Source organism: Tripterygium wilfordii, chromosome 4 (assembly GCF_013401445.1).
Source record: "Tripterygium wilfordii isolate XIE 37 chromosome 4, ASM1340144v1, whole genome shotgun sequence".
Classification (NCBI taxonomy): domain Eukaryota; kingdom Viridiplantae; phylum Streptophyta; class Magnoliopsida; order Celastrales; family Celastraceae; genus Tripterygium; species Tripterygium wilfordii.
The window spans coordinates 15,169,891-15,184,853 of record NC_052235.1 but is presented as its reverse complement, the minus strand read 5'-3'; the positions used below and the strand labels follow the sequence as shown (position 1 = coordinate 15,184,853).

General features: G+C 35.0%; 1 protein-coding gene and 1 long non-coding RNA gene across 3 annotated transcripts in view; both read left to right on the top strand.

The window, feature by feature from the left end:
* The first annotated feature begins 201 nt into the window (after positions 1–201).
* LOC119997024 (receptor-like protein 13) overlaps positions 202–14,963 on the top strand; it is an 81,159-nt gene continuing 66,397 nt past the window's right edge. Inside the window, exons 1-6 of the mRNA XM_038843795.1 lie at positions 202–418; positions 527–601; positions 696–851; positions 932–1,006; positions 1,286–1,441; positions 1,581–1,655. Coding sequence (XP_038699723.1) covers positions 256–418; positions 527–601; positions 696–851; positions 932–1,006; positions 1,286–1,441; positions 1,581–1,655 — 700 coding nt within the window. The 5' untranslated portion in view covers positions 202–255. The remainder of the gene's footprint in view (positions 419–526; positions 602–695; positions 852–931; positions 1,007–1,285; positions 1,442–1,580; positions 1,656–14,963) is intronic.
* On the top strand, positions 8,033–11,395 carry LOC119997151. Of its 2 annotated transcripts, XR_005467969.1 has the most exons (3): positions 8,034–8,380; positions 8,948–10,348; positions 10,683–11,395. It is a non-coding gene; the product is annotated as an uncharacterized LOC119997151 (long non-coding RNA). The 2 variants fall into 2 exon arrangements; XR_005467968.1 differs by having other exon boundaries at positions 8,033–10,348.

Sequence of the window (14,963 nt, the reverse complement as noted above, 5' to 3'; positions counted from 1 at the left end):
GATTTATGGATACAGCATCTAAAGTGGCGTACTTTAGGGGGCAAGACATTTTCTTCATGGTTTAGACATATTAGCTACATATGCAGAAAGTCTTCTCATCCCCATAACTTTTGTAGAAATAGGTGTTGCCCTATTTTGATGGACATCGGCCATGAAAGGAAATTTGAAGCAAATTCCTCAGATTTTATAACTTTAAAAAAATGCACTGTTATTTTTTGTTTTTGTGTATGTCCACTTGTTTGTTTCATTTAAACTATGGCAGATTTTGGAAGATTATCGAGGTTGGGGAATTTGGAGCTTCTTGATTTGGGTTATAATGATTTGGATAACAAAATCCTCTCATCCCTACGAGATCTTTCTTCCTTGAGAGTTTTAAATCTCGCAGATATTGGATTGAATGGAACAATTCATGCACATGGTATGTATTCCATTAGTTTATGTTACAAAAAAGGGAAAAAAAAGAAGAAGAAGTAGAAACTATTGGTGTGGGCTCTAATTTTTTTACTTCTGTGTTGATCTTGGGTAGAATTTAATCATCTGATCAACTTGGAGAAGTTGGATATGAGTTGGAATAGTATTGAAAGCTTTGGTTCCTTTCAAGGTATGAGTTCATGATCAATAATCGTGTTTGTTAGGAAAAACTCTCCAGGACACTTGGACTTGTGTACAAATGAAATCATGTGAAATTTGAGCAGGTGTTGATAGACTACTGCCATGGAGTAATCTGGAGGTCCTTAATTTGGAGGATAACCTCTTCAATAACAGTGTTCTTTCTTCCCTTCGTGGACTTCTCCAACTCAAGTCTCTCAATTTAGCCGAAAACCAAATGGCGGGGGCTTTCCATGTTAGAGGTTGAGCCTTAATTACCAAACCAGCACCAATGACATCAGCTATTTAATCATTTTAATTTATTTTTTTCTTCTTTATTCAGAGTTGGAATCGTTAAAGAAGTTAGAGGAGCTAGACATCAGCTACAATGCGATTGAAAAATTTGTGGGCCCTGAAGGTATTGATAAAATCTTAAATTGGATATATCAGATTATACAGCTTTTAAGCAAAGTCATTAAATTTGGTGAATTTTCATTCCCGAAACAAAATCATGTTGCATCACGTTACATTGATTATAAGCATCTAACTTCTTTTTTAATGGACAAAGATATATCTTGTATTGTAGTCTTGTATATTATTTCATTTCATGGATGTGATTTTTAGTATATATCGTCAACTCAGAATTGTTGGAGCAGAACCTAACAGGATTGGAGATTGTTTGTATTCACTATTATAGATTCGACAACTCTGGACAAGCTTAAGATCCTCCGATTAGGCAACTTCCTAAACTATGGAAAAAGCTTTGTAGTGCTGCAATCATTAGGGGGGTTCTCATCCCTGAAGACACTGGATCTTGAATGTAGTAATCTCAGTGAGACAATAATCCATCAAGGTACGTTATGTCAGAGTTTACATAATTTATGCTTCATGTGTAGATAAGTATATATTTCCACATACGCACACACTTTCTGTTGATATCCATTTTCCTAAAACAAAAGAATAAGTTGGTGTTTCCATCTACGTATGTATAGCGTTAGGCAATTTGAGCACACTGGAAGAGTTGTTCCTGTATGAATCTGTTTTCAATCAAGATTCACTTTGGCAAGGTTATTTTCTCTCCTTAAGTATATTTGCTTTTCTCATTATTATCCACAGGCAAGTGTAAATTATATAACTTGTAAATGATTTACTCTGTAGGTTTGTGCCAATTGAAGAACTTGCAGGAGCTTTATCTGTATAGTAATTCACTTGAGGGGACACTTCCACAATGTTTGGCTAACTTGTCATCTCTTAGGAATTTGGCTATATCCAGTAATCAACTCACCGGAAACAGTGCCTCCAATCCTATATCCAATCTCTTGTCCATCGAGTCTCTCTCACTTGGATATAACAACTTTCAAGTCCCAATATCATTCCATTCATTTACAAACCTTTCAAATCTTAAGCGTTTGTACTGTAGGGAATGTGACTTAATTGTAGACACTGTCCGTCAAACTTGGACTCCAAAATTCCAGCTTCAAGAGTTAGATTTGTCAAGTTATACACCAAAGAAATATAAGCTGGTAAACCTTCCAAACTTCCTCTACTACCAGTACGACTTGAGATCCATTCATCTCTCTGGTAACAATTCCCGTTGTGGTTATTTGAAAATAACACAAGATTGGAGACGATTTCGATGAGTGATAACTCCATTGTGGGCTTCTTTCCATGTCCATCTCATCCCAATCCAACTCTTTCTTTGATGGATATATCCCGCAATCAGCTACAAGGTCAAATTCCGACAAACGTAAGTTCAATTTTTCCAAATCTAAAGGACTTAGTTTTGTCTGAAAATTCTTTTCAAGGCAATATATATCCTGCCTAGTTTGCGTGATATAAAGTCTTTAGAATATCTGGATATTTCAAAGAATAATTTTTCGGGTGCTATACCGGAGCAGTTTGTCAGCCCGTGGTCCTCGTTAACATCTGTGAAACTATCAAACAACAAATTTTGTGGTCATGTAAATCGAACAAGTTTCAACTCAAGTTTACTTGAGTATCTTTGGTTGGATAACAATAAGCTTGAAGGGAAGATACCTGATTTCTCATCCGTGAACTCTCTAGTTTTGTTGGATATAAGTCGTAACTCCTTCTCTGCTGGTTGGATTCCAAGATGGATATCAAAGTTATCACATTTAGAGGCAATGGTTCTATCTGATAATCAATTGGAGGGTCCTATTCCTCGGGAATTATGCAATATGAATTATCTTTATTTTTTGGATCTCTCAAGGAACAATCTTTTTGGAAATATTCCACCTTGTTTCATCAATTTAACAGATATAGAGTTCGTTCATTTGCAAAAAAATAAGTTGTCAGGACCACTGCCAAATGCTTTTATGAGCTTTGCTGAGATGGTGACTCTAGATCTAAGAGATAACAACTTCAGTGGCACCATCCCAAGTTGGATCGGGAACCTCTCAAACTTGGTTGCTCTTCTATTGAAGGAAAATCATTTTCATGGCGAAATTCCTGTTGATTTATGCCAATTAAGCAAATTAAGCTTCTTGGATCTTTCGTTGAATAATTTTTCAGGTGGCTTGCTTCCTTGTTTTGGTAATTTGACTTTTGGATACCAAAATTACCTTGCAAATTCAAGTATGAGTGATAATGTACCAGAAGTGATAGAGTTTGTGACAAAGAACATTTTGCTTAGTTACTCATCATATTTGATCCTTGGTGAAATGTCTGGGATTGATCTCTCCAGCAACCTATTCTGTGGTGAAATCCCCCATCAATTTCGAAACTTAAGCAGAGTCAGAGCTCTAAACCTATCACACAACAATCTGATTGGGCCGATCCCAGAGACATTCTCCAACTTAAAGAGCATAGAAAGTTTGGATCTTTCTTACAACTACTTGAATGGCCGAATTCCCCCACAGCTTATCGAGTTGAACTCTCTTGAAGTGTTCACCGTGGCACACAACAATTTGTCAGGACCAGTTCCAGATAGGAAAGCTCAATTCGGGACCTTTGATGAAAGCAGTTATGAGGGAAATCCTCGTCTTTGTGGACCTCCATTGAATAACAACTGCAATGAAATCGATTCTGAGTTGCCAATTCCAAATGAATTTTCTGGTGAAGGTGATGATGATAGTTTCATGTACATTTTTGTTTTCTACATCAGTTTTACGGTATCTTACATCATGGTATTGTTGGGAATCGCAAAAGTGTTATGCAGAAATCCATATTGGCGGCAAGTGTGGTTTTACCATATAGAGTTGTGGATTACTGGTTGCTATTACTTTTTATTGGACAAATTCATATAAGCAGTCCAGCTTCTGAAGTATGCTTTTTGTTCCCAGATGTTATGCAATCCTACAACTCTGCTTGTTTTCAACTCATTAGAAGTTGGTTTGATAAACAGTTGAGGCAATGTACATATGCAAAGAAATTGCCTTTTTTATTTTCAAATAAATTGTGTCCCAATAATGTTGGACCTATGGTTCTACATGTCTAATTTTAATGATATTAAATCATTTGTAAATGATATTGAAACATTAAAGCAATATTTGATTTATGTGAGTATAATTTAAATGAATATATTTTATTGATTATCTTACATGATCACATGTTTTAAATGAGGCTTTTGCCTAATACTATGTGAATTTGACAAGTACCCATGCTTAATATATTGCAGGAAATTCAGAATTGCAAATGAACTAGAACGTGGACTAAGTTAGAGCATCAATTCTTCAATTATCATATATTAACCAACTTAGGTCCAAATGACTTGAAACTTGAACCACATGCACATGAAGGTCTAATATATGTTTTAGGATAATAATCATGAGAAATTAAGTGCATCACATATATATTTGGTCATATGCTTAAATTCCGCCAAAACTAGGTTTTACCTAATTTTGTGCATATGTGTTCTTTGTGAACGTGGTGAACCAAATGAACTCCGATTTAAATGAAATTTCGTGTGCACCTTAGTTTCACCACTATGAACATATTTGACTTAGTAAAGTTCAAGAGAAAAAGTCATTTACACTGAGTTTGCAAAATGACATTGAATTTACACTTAAAATATATCGGTTTTCACTATTAGTGACCTATTTGATTGGTTGAGTGACCAAACGATTTCCGATTGTTACGAAATTTTATATGGACATTATAATACATAAAAATTGATTTATCATGCAGTAATATGAATTTTCTGGGTTGCTTTTTCAAATATAATTAACCTATGCGCTCTATATGAAGCTCTTTGAGCTTACATGCAATTGGGGAGTTCTACCTCCTATTTCTTTATAGATTAATCATATTTGTGGTCTCATATAACTCAGAATTCATCATGTGCAAGATATTTGAAGTCCGGTTTCTAAGAATGAGTTTGGAGCTCTAGGAAACTATGGAAAATCCTATTTTCACCAACTTACCACTAAGGACTTGACGTGATGATCGAAACGAGCCTTAGGGCTAAGCATTGAGATCATATGGAAGGTATTCAAGTATTCATTGGAGTAAAAAAGGCATGAAATGAATATGTACAAAATTCTATACCCGAAAGGAAAACCGATCGATCGGTTTGGGTTCCCGATCGATTAGAAGTGGATGGCCGCACTTCATATTTTATGACAAAGTTGATTCGCGATCAATCGGTGATCAAGTCCGATCGATAGGAACACGTGCAGGAGTACCATCTTGTGAATGTGAAGAAAAGAAGGAGAGAAGGAAAATACTTGGAGGAGACTCGTCCAACAAGGCTTTTACCAAAAATATACAAACATGTGGGGCAAGCCTTGTACTCTCTATTAGAAGTGGTATATTCTTTGTTTGGCTTTTTCACTCAAAACTTGTGCTACCAAGAAGATTAATTTGGTGCAACCAAACAAAGCCCTTGCCTAGGATTTGCTTTTGAAGTTTTGGAGCCAAAATGGAAGGACAAGATTGGTTAGTACATTTTCATCCTATGGCTGAGGTTTACTTGTTGTACTACACAACTTTGAAGGGCAAAGATGGAGACCAAGAAAGAGAATCAATGGCTGTGGTTATGACAACCATTTTGCTTGCAAATATAGCCTTACTTGAGACATGTGCAACGGCTCTATAAGGAAGGGCTGAGATTTGATTTGTTTGAGTTATCAATGGCCAAGATTAGGAGCTGCAATTATTGGTAAAGATCAACTCTTGAAGTTTGATCCAATGGCTGCAAGCATAGGAGAGCATTGACACAAAAGAGGGGTCATCTCTTTCATTCTACTTGGAGAAGCAAATTGAAAATTATCCTTGAGAGAAACTTCTTGCTATCAAGTTCATCAATCATCAAGCTTTCTTGCTATTTGCTACAACAATCTTCTCCACTACAAGCCTCTACAATCAAAGACTTCTCACTACTCTTACTTTTGAAAGAGGGAAGTTCCAATATCCTTTAGGCTTTTTTAATTACAATCTAAACCTCTCTTGTTCTTAAAATCCTACCTTTGAGAGTGTCGTTGTAATCTTGAGAGTTCCACACCAAATACCTTTGAGGTAACTTGTGAGAACCTTGGCTGAAAACCCCATTGAGAAAGTCCCTTTGTTAGGACAAATTGTAAACATTGAAGTTTGAGGAAGTTCTTAGAAACCCTTGGTGTAAGGAGTTTTGTGGGTCTCCTAAAACCACACCTCAGTGGAGTTGGGAAAGTCCTAGGTTGGTGAATCTAGGTAGTAGACGTAGGAGAAGGGTCTCCGAACTACTATAAATCTCTGTGTTGATTTCCTTGTTTACTTGCTTCTATTTACTACTTGTTTCAAATTGTAGGATTTTCAAAACCATGATCTGTCCGAGATTAGCAGGTTGCCTTAAACTTTGAATTTTGATCTGAAATTTTGATATAGTGTTTATTAAGGTGTTTTGACATTGCATACAAAATTTCGTTGCATTTCGATATCATTTGATAGGTGAAATCTGAGTTGAAAAATCTGTGCGCAGTGTGCTGTTTGAAAATCTGTTTTGTGCAATTCTTAATTATTTGATATTTGATCATTCACTATATTGTATCACATCTTTCATTGGATTGAATATTGATTAGGATAATCATTAGAGTCCAAATTTGTGTGCCACTTGTTAATTGTCATTAATTTGTTTAAATTTGAAAAAGGGATTCCAATTGGAATTTGGGGACACAATTCACCCCCCTCTTGTGTTAAACTCGATCATTCAAATAGGAGAGCAAATTTCTCTTGATTTTTTGAGATGATAGGCTTGCTAGTGTATGCACGGTTAAGATTTGCCTTCTCCTGTTCTTTCTTCAAAGCCATTTTGTGGCTTCCATAAGTTCTCAAGTTGATATGTACCAAAACATGAAGAGATGCTTGAGTGTGCACTATTTCTGGGGAATTAAGACACTATTGCTTTAAAGTAATTTTAATGCAACATTGTTGTTGATTCGTATTGGCTAATTGGGATGTGTTTATTATGGTGTTCATGAAAGAAATCTAAGTCCCAAATGAGATTTCGTAATGCTAGAAAAACTAGTATTATTATACATAGGGCTTTTACTTCGATATAAGTGAGTTGTCTAATGGAGAAAACATAGTGTGTATAATGCATAATCAAGAAGAAGAGAAGTTGCTCTGAAGGGTTCTGGCCAATGCTGTTGGCTCGCGAAGAGAAACTTGTTTCCCTATGTAAGTTTCAATTCCTCGGTGCAGTTTCAGCCTCCTTTTCCCTTTGGAACATCAGTTTGACTAAACTTTTCATGTCATGGTGGTGGTTCTTTTCTTCCTCTTCTTTTCATTTGCTTGACTAATGTTACCAATGGATCTCTTAACATTTTTGATGTCTTATATCTAACGATCTTGTTGTCTTGTGCACTAGAAATGTTAGCAAATGAACGGATCTCTAACAGTCTTGTTGTCTTGTCTGCCAGATGAATCTTTTTTCTTTTTCATTCTATTTTTTCTCCCTAGAAGGGTGGCATTTTCTATGCAAAGAAGATTCTAACAGTCTTCTTGTCTTGCATCTAACCATCTTCTTGTCTTGTGCATCAGATGAATCTTTTTTTCTTTTTTTAATATCTTCTTATCCCTAGAAGGGTGACGTTTCCTATGCAAGGAAGAATCTAAATTTTGTGTTCATTTAACACAAAGCCAAAGGTTCTGATATTCATTCACATTTTGCGATCGATGGCTAAATTCTTCCTTGCATATTTTCATTTCTCTTTTGGCAAAAGGCCAAAGTCTCCATTGTTGTTACATAGCTCGTACATCATTCATCCCCAATCTATACTATATATTATTATGGGTGAGGCAAGCCTGGCTTGCCGACACCTGTTCAGAATTGTTTTCCCGACGAGTTGATATCTAAACTCTACTCGCGTGTGTAAGCTTTTGATGGGGGTAGTTTGGTATTTTCAATAAACATGTAGTGTGTGAATGAAATCGTAATTTTCATCAATGAGGGACACCTGTAATGTAAAGGTGTACACGTGCTTAAATCTACACAAAAACTATTTGTCAATGAAGTACAACTGTGGGACACCTGTAAAGGCGTGTTCATGATGGTATTTCTCCTTCAGTTTCCTCATTACATTGATTTCGTGTATACCCATTAGGTTTTCCCTCTTTTAATCAGGTTTCATCGAAGCTTTTCCTTCATTTTCTTGGGAGGATATTCGATTGACCGAGTAATTGGTATTGACGTCTCTATGTCTCTCTTCAATGCTTTCGATCTCTACGTACCATAGTTTTTTGTCTGCAAAGAACGGTGCCATCTTACCTGGAGAAGCCGTTTTGGGGAGAATACTTGGTGATAGCCGACTATAACGGGTTGTTGTTTTGTGGTGTCGTCAAATCCTATTCACAGGTGAGAAATTTTGAGTTTTTAGCATTTAATTTTCTGATATGAGGACTTTTAGTTGTATCTTTAAATTTAATTTAATACAAAATGATTGATTTATCTTTTTTTGTCAGTGCCATGTCTTGAATCTGAGGTTTTTTTTTAAAGCAATGGGTTTGGTACTGTTAATTTTGTTTTCACCGTTTGTACAGATAAAAAAAAAATCTAGAATAATGTACACAGATGAAAAACAGAACAATGAAAATAGGACTGTAGTGGACTGCGTCTATAATTATCACTATAGTGACAATTAGTGCAAGTTCAACTATATAGTAATGATGATGTTTTCCAGTAAGTATGGATTATAGACTGGACAAATCATCAGTATAGTCAACAATTGGGGGGAAAACAGGCTAAAGTAATAGGCGAAATTATTTTCATATTTAAGGGGAATGTATTGGTTTATCTATCCTGATCCAGGAGGAGGTTTGTCGTATCTAAACCCATAAAGGACTTTAGAATCTGTAGAGTGTCAGTTGCATTGTCCATTTCAATTGTTTAATATTGACTTAATTTGCTTCGTTGGTTATATAGAGGTTGACACTTTAAAGAAGCCTTATTTGCCTCTCCGAGAGGTACGTGTTCAAGTGTCTCATTCCATGCCACCAGAGAAGGTAGAGAGATCTTCTGAGGTACTACTTACTCAATGATGGATCTGCAATTGAAAGCCCGAAAGAAAAAGAAGAAAAAGGCAGATAAACAAAAGGGGAGGGGAGGGGAGTGGAGGGAAGGAAGAAGATGAAAAGAACGAAAAGAAACAAAACCGATAGACATAAAGGTTAAAGTAGGAATTGAAGAGTGAGGTGAGAAAAAACAAAGAAGTAAAACTGGAAAGGAGAGAAGATATCAGATTTTTTAAAGAAAAGTGAAAAAAAAGAGCGGCAAATAAGCAGATATTTAAGAAAATAACATGATTTCATTGATATACAATATTTTATGGTTATTGTGTTGGTTTCGTCCCTTTTGTTCTTCTAACATATGCTGTTGTCATTTGTATGTGCTTTGGCTTATTTTAAGCTACATTGATGCTGAGTTTGCAAATTTAAATGTGTAGTATGAATAAATGTATAACGTATAATATTTGTGATCTGCTTGGTGGTTGGCGATGCAGGGACGTCGAAACAAGTCAAAACATGTCATGGATTTGGTTTGGAATTTTTTTTTTCCCTTCTGAAATCCAGTCAGTTATAGTTTCATATTCATATTGTTGTGTCAGTTTTATGTCTTGGTTTGGGTGGTGCGAATGGTAATGAGCTAGGTTTTGTCGATATTTGTAATCAGTTAGATTGGTTAGAGTTTAGCCCCTATCGTTTGTTTCGAACCAAGTGTGACAGCATTTCTGACCATGGTTTGCTTTTGTGTATTTGGTTGTTTATTGTCTTTTATTTACCTTATCATATTTTTAACATTTACTCCTCATTAACCTGTATTGAGTTCACAGGGTATCATCATAATTGGATAGTGCGCTAATAATTATAAACCGAGTATTTGTTGCCCTATTACAAATATTAGGGCAGATTGACACTTCTGAAATGGAATACATATCATACTGTGTGTTTTGTTTATTTTCTCTTTTATTTTTCTAGCATATGCAATTGTTATGTGTATGTGCTTCAGCTTATTTTAAGCAATATTGATGCTATTTTCTTGCTGAATTTGCAGCTTTAATGTGTATTAGTATGAATAGATGGTTAACATATAATATTAATCATTGCTACATTGTTTTCACATTTTCTATAATATTTCGAACTTATGTGACCGTTTGGTTATCTATATATCATTATAAAATGACTTAAGATTGGCGAAGATAGATTAGAATTTTGGGAAGGAAGCAAGAAAACTCAAGTACCATAGCTGAATTGGAAGCAAGGAATCTCAAGTACCAAACTACTGGGACTGAACTCTTCTTATGGGGTTTGGGGTTTCTTCATGAGGGTAATTAAAATATTTCAGTTCACTTATGATTTCCTTCATGTATTTCGAAGTTAATAATGAAATTGTGAATTATTCTTTTTCTTTTTATTTTTTATAGAAATTGAGACTTATTCAAGTAGTCATAGGTATGTGTGGTCGCACTTATCAATCAGTGTTCCTGTCTTGCATTATGATCAAATATGATTATTTGCAGTGGTATTCAGGGATTCATAGTCATTGAATTCTTTGATATGTGGACACAAATATGATTATTTTCATTTGGATATACAGTAATATCATTTGTCAATTGCATTTTTGTTGTTACATTGCTTTTTAAAATCATATTCAATAGCAGATCTGCAGATGGCTACTGGCAGCTTCAATGCTGACAACATTGGGGAGGGGTCTTTTTAACAGTTTTATCGTGCTCAATTTGATGATGGGAAGATATACTTCTCTTGCTTATCAAATTATATAATTTAGCATTCTGGGGATTGAAAAAATATCTCTGGTTCATTAATGGTCATCATTTTGTAGGCAAGCTGAACTTTCTCCAGCTTACTGCTGTTTTGTCTTATAGATGACTTCTTTTAGTTGGGGTGGCATTCCTGGTGCTTAATAATGTTCCTGCTTTGAAGAAGGCATATATTGGAATTGCTGTAGCTGATGCTGCTAGAAGTGCTTCTGACATTGTTCTCACTGAACCTGGGTTGACTGGGCTATTTTTTGACTAGCTGGGTTATTTTTCCAAAGGATCAAGAACGATACTGTCAGTCATCATTGCTTCTTAAGACCATCACAAGGAGTAGTAGGGGATTGAGTTGGTTCACATGCGTAGGACAAAAAACTAGAATAATGTACAGATAAGTAAAGAGAATATTGACACTGAGTACACATAGTTCAAACTCCACAGTAATGGGTGTGATCTGGATTAGGGGTTAAATGGTTTGAATTTAAAAGAAGACGAATGAAATTCATGGTTACATTCAGCAGCAACAGCAAGGTAAAAGACTACAGTGAACAACAATCTATTTGTCTTGAAAATAAGATATTGTTCGTGTTGTTAAATTGAAAATAAATTTATTGACAAGTTTGCTTGCTCAATTTCTGATAACAACGTGGTGTCATATCATGTGTGAATTGTCCTGAGAGCATTTGAGTTGCGCCATCGGCGCAGCGATGATGCTAGTTATCCTTAATTCTTGCGGGTTTTGCGATGATGCTAGTTATCCTTAATTCTTGCGGGTTTTGACAATGAACTCATGGCTGCATGTCTCTAATAAAATTCGGCATGAAGGTTGCATTAGTCTCCTCGTCTCTTGCGCTATGTATGTGTAAAATTTATCAATACATCCTCTTCAGACTTCTCTCAATTTCTTCAAATGATAACAGTAAATATTACGACTAACATCATTGAATGTTAAAACTTCTTCTATGGTAGTCAATTATTATCAGGATTTATTGTGTTATCACCGAAGATGATGTAGAAATTCCTGGATGAATTATCACATCCACTTGTATATTTTTCTTATCTAGCGTGATTTATGGATATAGAATCTTAAGTTGCGTGTTTTAGGGGTAAAACATTTTCTCCACGGATTGGACCTACCAGCTACGCAGAAAATCATCCCATCCCCAAGACTTTTGTATGAACATGTCTTTGTCCTATTTTGAAGAACAATATATGATTTCACAAAAACAACAATATGGCTTATCCACGAACAATAAAATCTGGTTCGTTTATTTTTCGTTGTGGGTCTCAAATATCAATCCTAGGAATCCAAACATTGAAGTGGTCAGTGGTTAAAAGCAAAAAAAATTAAGTGCAATGTCTATTCCTTAGGGAAAATTTTGGGTTTATGAATATCAGTAAGGAATTGGCTTTCTAGTTTCTAACAAGTGAAAAGGGGCATGTTATGTAAAAGCCAATAGCTACTACTCCTAGGCTACATTCCGGACCCCATATAAGATAGTATAATTTTACTATTCAATATCATAATTTTGTTGATATATAAGTTAATCATATCTAGTATTTGGAAACAATTTAATATTAGGCTTGTATAATATATTTCTTATACAATACACCGTTTGATTTCTTTTGCAAAACTTTAATCTAGCGGGTAACTAAACTATGCAATCATGATAAAATAAAGTAAAATTCGCCTGAAACAGATGGAAAAAATGGATTTCGCCTTTCACCGATAGTCATAGGCCCCATGGAACCATCCGATCTAGAGGCTAGAGCGAGCCTAAAAGCAAGATCCTTTCTTTATTTCATCCACTCCTTCAATCAATTACTCCGCTAGATTATTATCGATCCTGGTTACATACAACATTGTTCCTCGAAACTTTCTTATAAATAAAATTGTTATATAAGCAGCAACTTAAGGCAGGTATCACTGCCTGGCGTAAGCGACAACCATGATTATATTCTCATTTTAAAGTGAGAGGTACGGGTGAGGTTTTTTTTTTGTTATGTACATGTTACTTTCTTATTCTAAACGGTCTGTATAAAATAAAAACAAGTTGAAATTATTTTTTTTTATTTTATATGGCCTGCAACAAATTAAATATTGAATAAATTAATTATTGTAATATGATATATTTAATTTAGGAAAATATTAATGTCAATTTATGTATTCTTTTAATACGGTAAGATTTTATGTGTTATAATAGTTCTAAAATGAATTGAGTTTAAATCAATTAAAGATGTGTAAAACCCCAAATTTTCAGTAGGAGTATAATTGAACTCAAATGAGATTCTTGAGGGTAAAAGAAGAAATGGAAGAAAGTATGGGGTAAAAAGCAAAATTCCTAAAAAAATAAAAAAAAAATACTTAAATTAGCCTACGATATATATGTATCCTTCCTTCACAAAACTGGCACTCTCTAAAAAAAGGAAAGAAAAACCCTAATGGCATTCGCCTGCTTCTAGATGACTTTCTTTGATTTTCGATGCCACACGCTTTACTGATCTTCACGGCTTTGGAGACATAGGGAATTCATGGCTAGATTATTCATTGAATCACCATATACATGCATCATGAAATATGGTTTATTGTTTGTTTGCATGGACTTGATTGTGATTGTGAGTTGTATTGTGGATGTGATAGCTTTGGCTTGATTGGTTGGTTTTGTGCAATGGTTGTGCTCGCGACACACCATCGGAAGATGTGATCATTGTCTAGAATTTATCCCTTACCAATTACCCATTTGATTGTACAGGGTATTTGATCACTGTCTAGGATTTATCCCCTCATATATTACCCATTTGTCTATGCCCTTTTTTTGCCTTGCATCGAGTTGGTTGTAGTATCTATAGTCTAATTCTACTATTTTTCACATTATTGTGATTTGCTCTCTTTCTCTCGGTATCCGCCTCATGGATGTTCGGGTCCTTATCGGGTATTATACCCCTACTGGGTTATTTAGCTCAACCTCTAATTTTTTCTTCCCTTTCAGATGAATTCACAAATGGCAGCCAATTTTTCTAGATGTGAGCGGTTTCCCCATGGATACAATTGTGATTTATGGGTAGTGTAGGGTTGATATTATAAAGACTTCCGTTTTGTTTAAATTTTAAAGACTTATTAATTATGTCTGAATAGATTTTTAAATACATTTAATTCATTTTGGAATTGTATTAAATGATTTTTGGAGGATTTTGCATAGACAGTTTATGTTTTGGGCAATTTGGTAATTCCGCATACCCTCCTTCGGGATGGGTCGTTACAAGATGATTGTTAAATTGAATATTTAAATGATTAAGAATTGGTTTAGAGTACTTAATTGGTTTAGAGTATTTGATGCGAGCTGATATTGTTAGGCAAATTGTAAATATGTAGAAAGTGAATTTTTATTGTAAATATAGAGAATTTGTTAAGAATAGTTGATGCAGATGGTCTAATACCACCCATAGCATTTCATTAGATTAAAATTACTCTTAAACTCACATTTCAAAAACAAAAGTGAAAATTGACCTTAAAATGTGAAATTTGGACTATCACTTTCGAAACTGATAGTAACATTCCAAAAAAAGTCTAGTTTTGACTTCCAGTTTTTTAGAGGCATTTATAAAATAAAAATGAAGATGGAGAATAAGAAATCACAAAGTAATCCTTGGTGCTATGTATGTGTAAAATCGGTCAACATTTTTGGGGAATAAGTATCCCCTAATCTTCGGAAATGATGATGTGGCGTGCTTAAGGGGCAAAATTAATTTTTTCGTTATTATGCATAGCGTTTCTAACAAAGTCGTTGACGCCGAGTCAAGAAGATGCATCCAAGCAAGTATCCAGCTAATTCATGACGTGAATGATAGGTTTTAGTTGACCCCAAGTCAAGAAGATGCATCCAAGCTAGTTGCCAGCTACATGTGATATCAGGACCACTGTTCTCACTGAAGAAAATTCATGGATGAACGATCACATCCATTTGTAAATTTTTCCTGGCTAGTGTGATTTATGGATACAACATTCAAAGTGGCGTACTTTAGGGGGCAAGACATTTTCTTCATGGATTAGACATATTAGCTACGTATGCAAAGAGTCTTCTCATCCCCATAACTTTTGTAGAAATAGGTGTTGTCCTATTTTGATGGACATCGGCCATGAAAGGAAATTTGAAGCAAATTAGA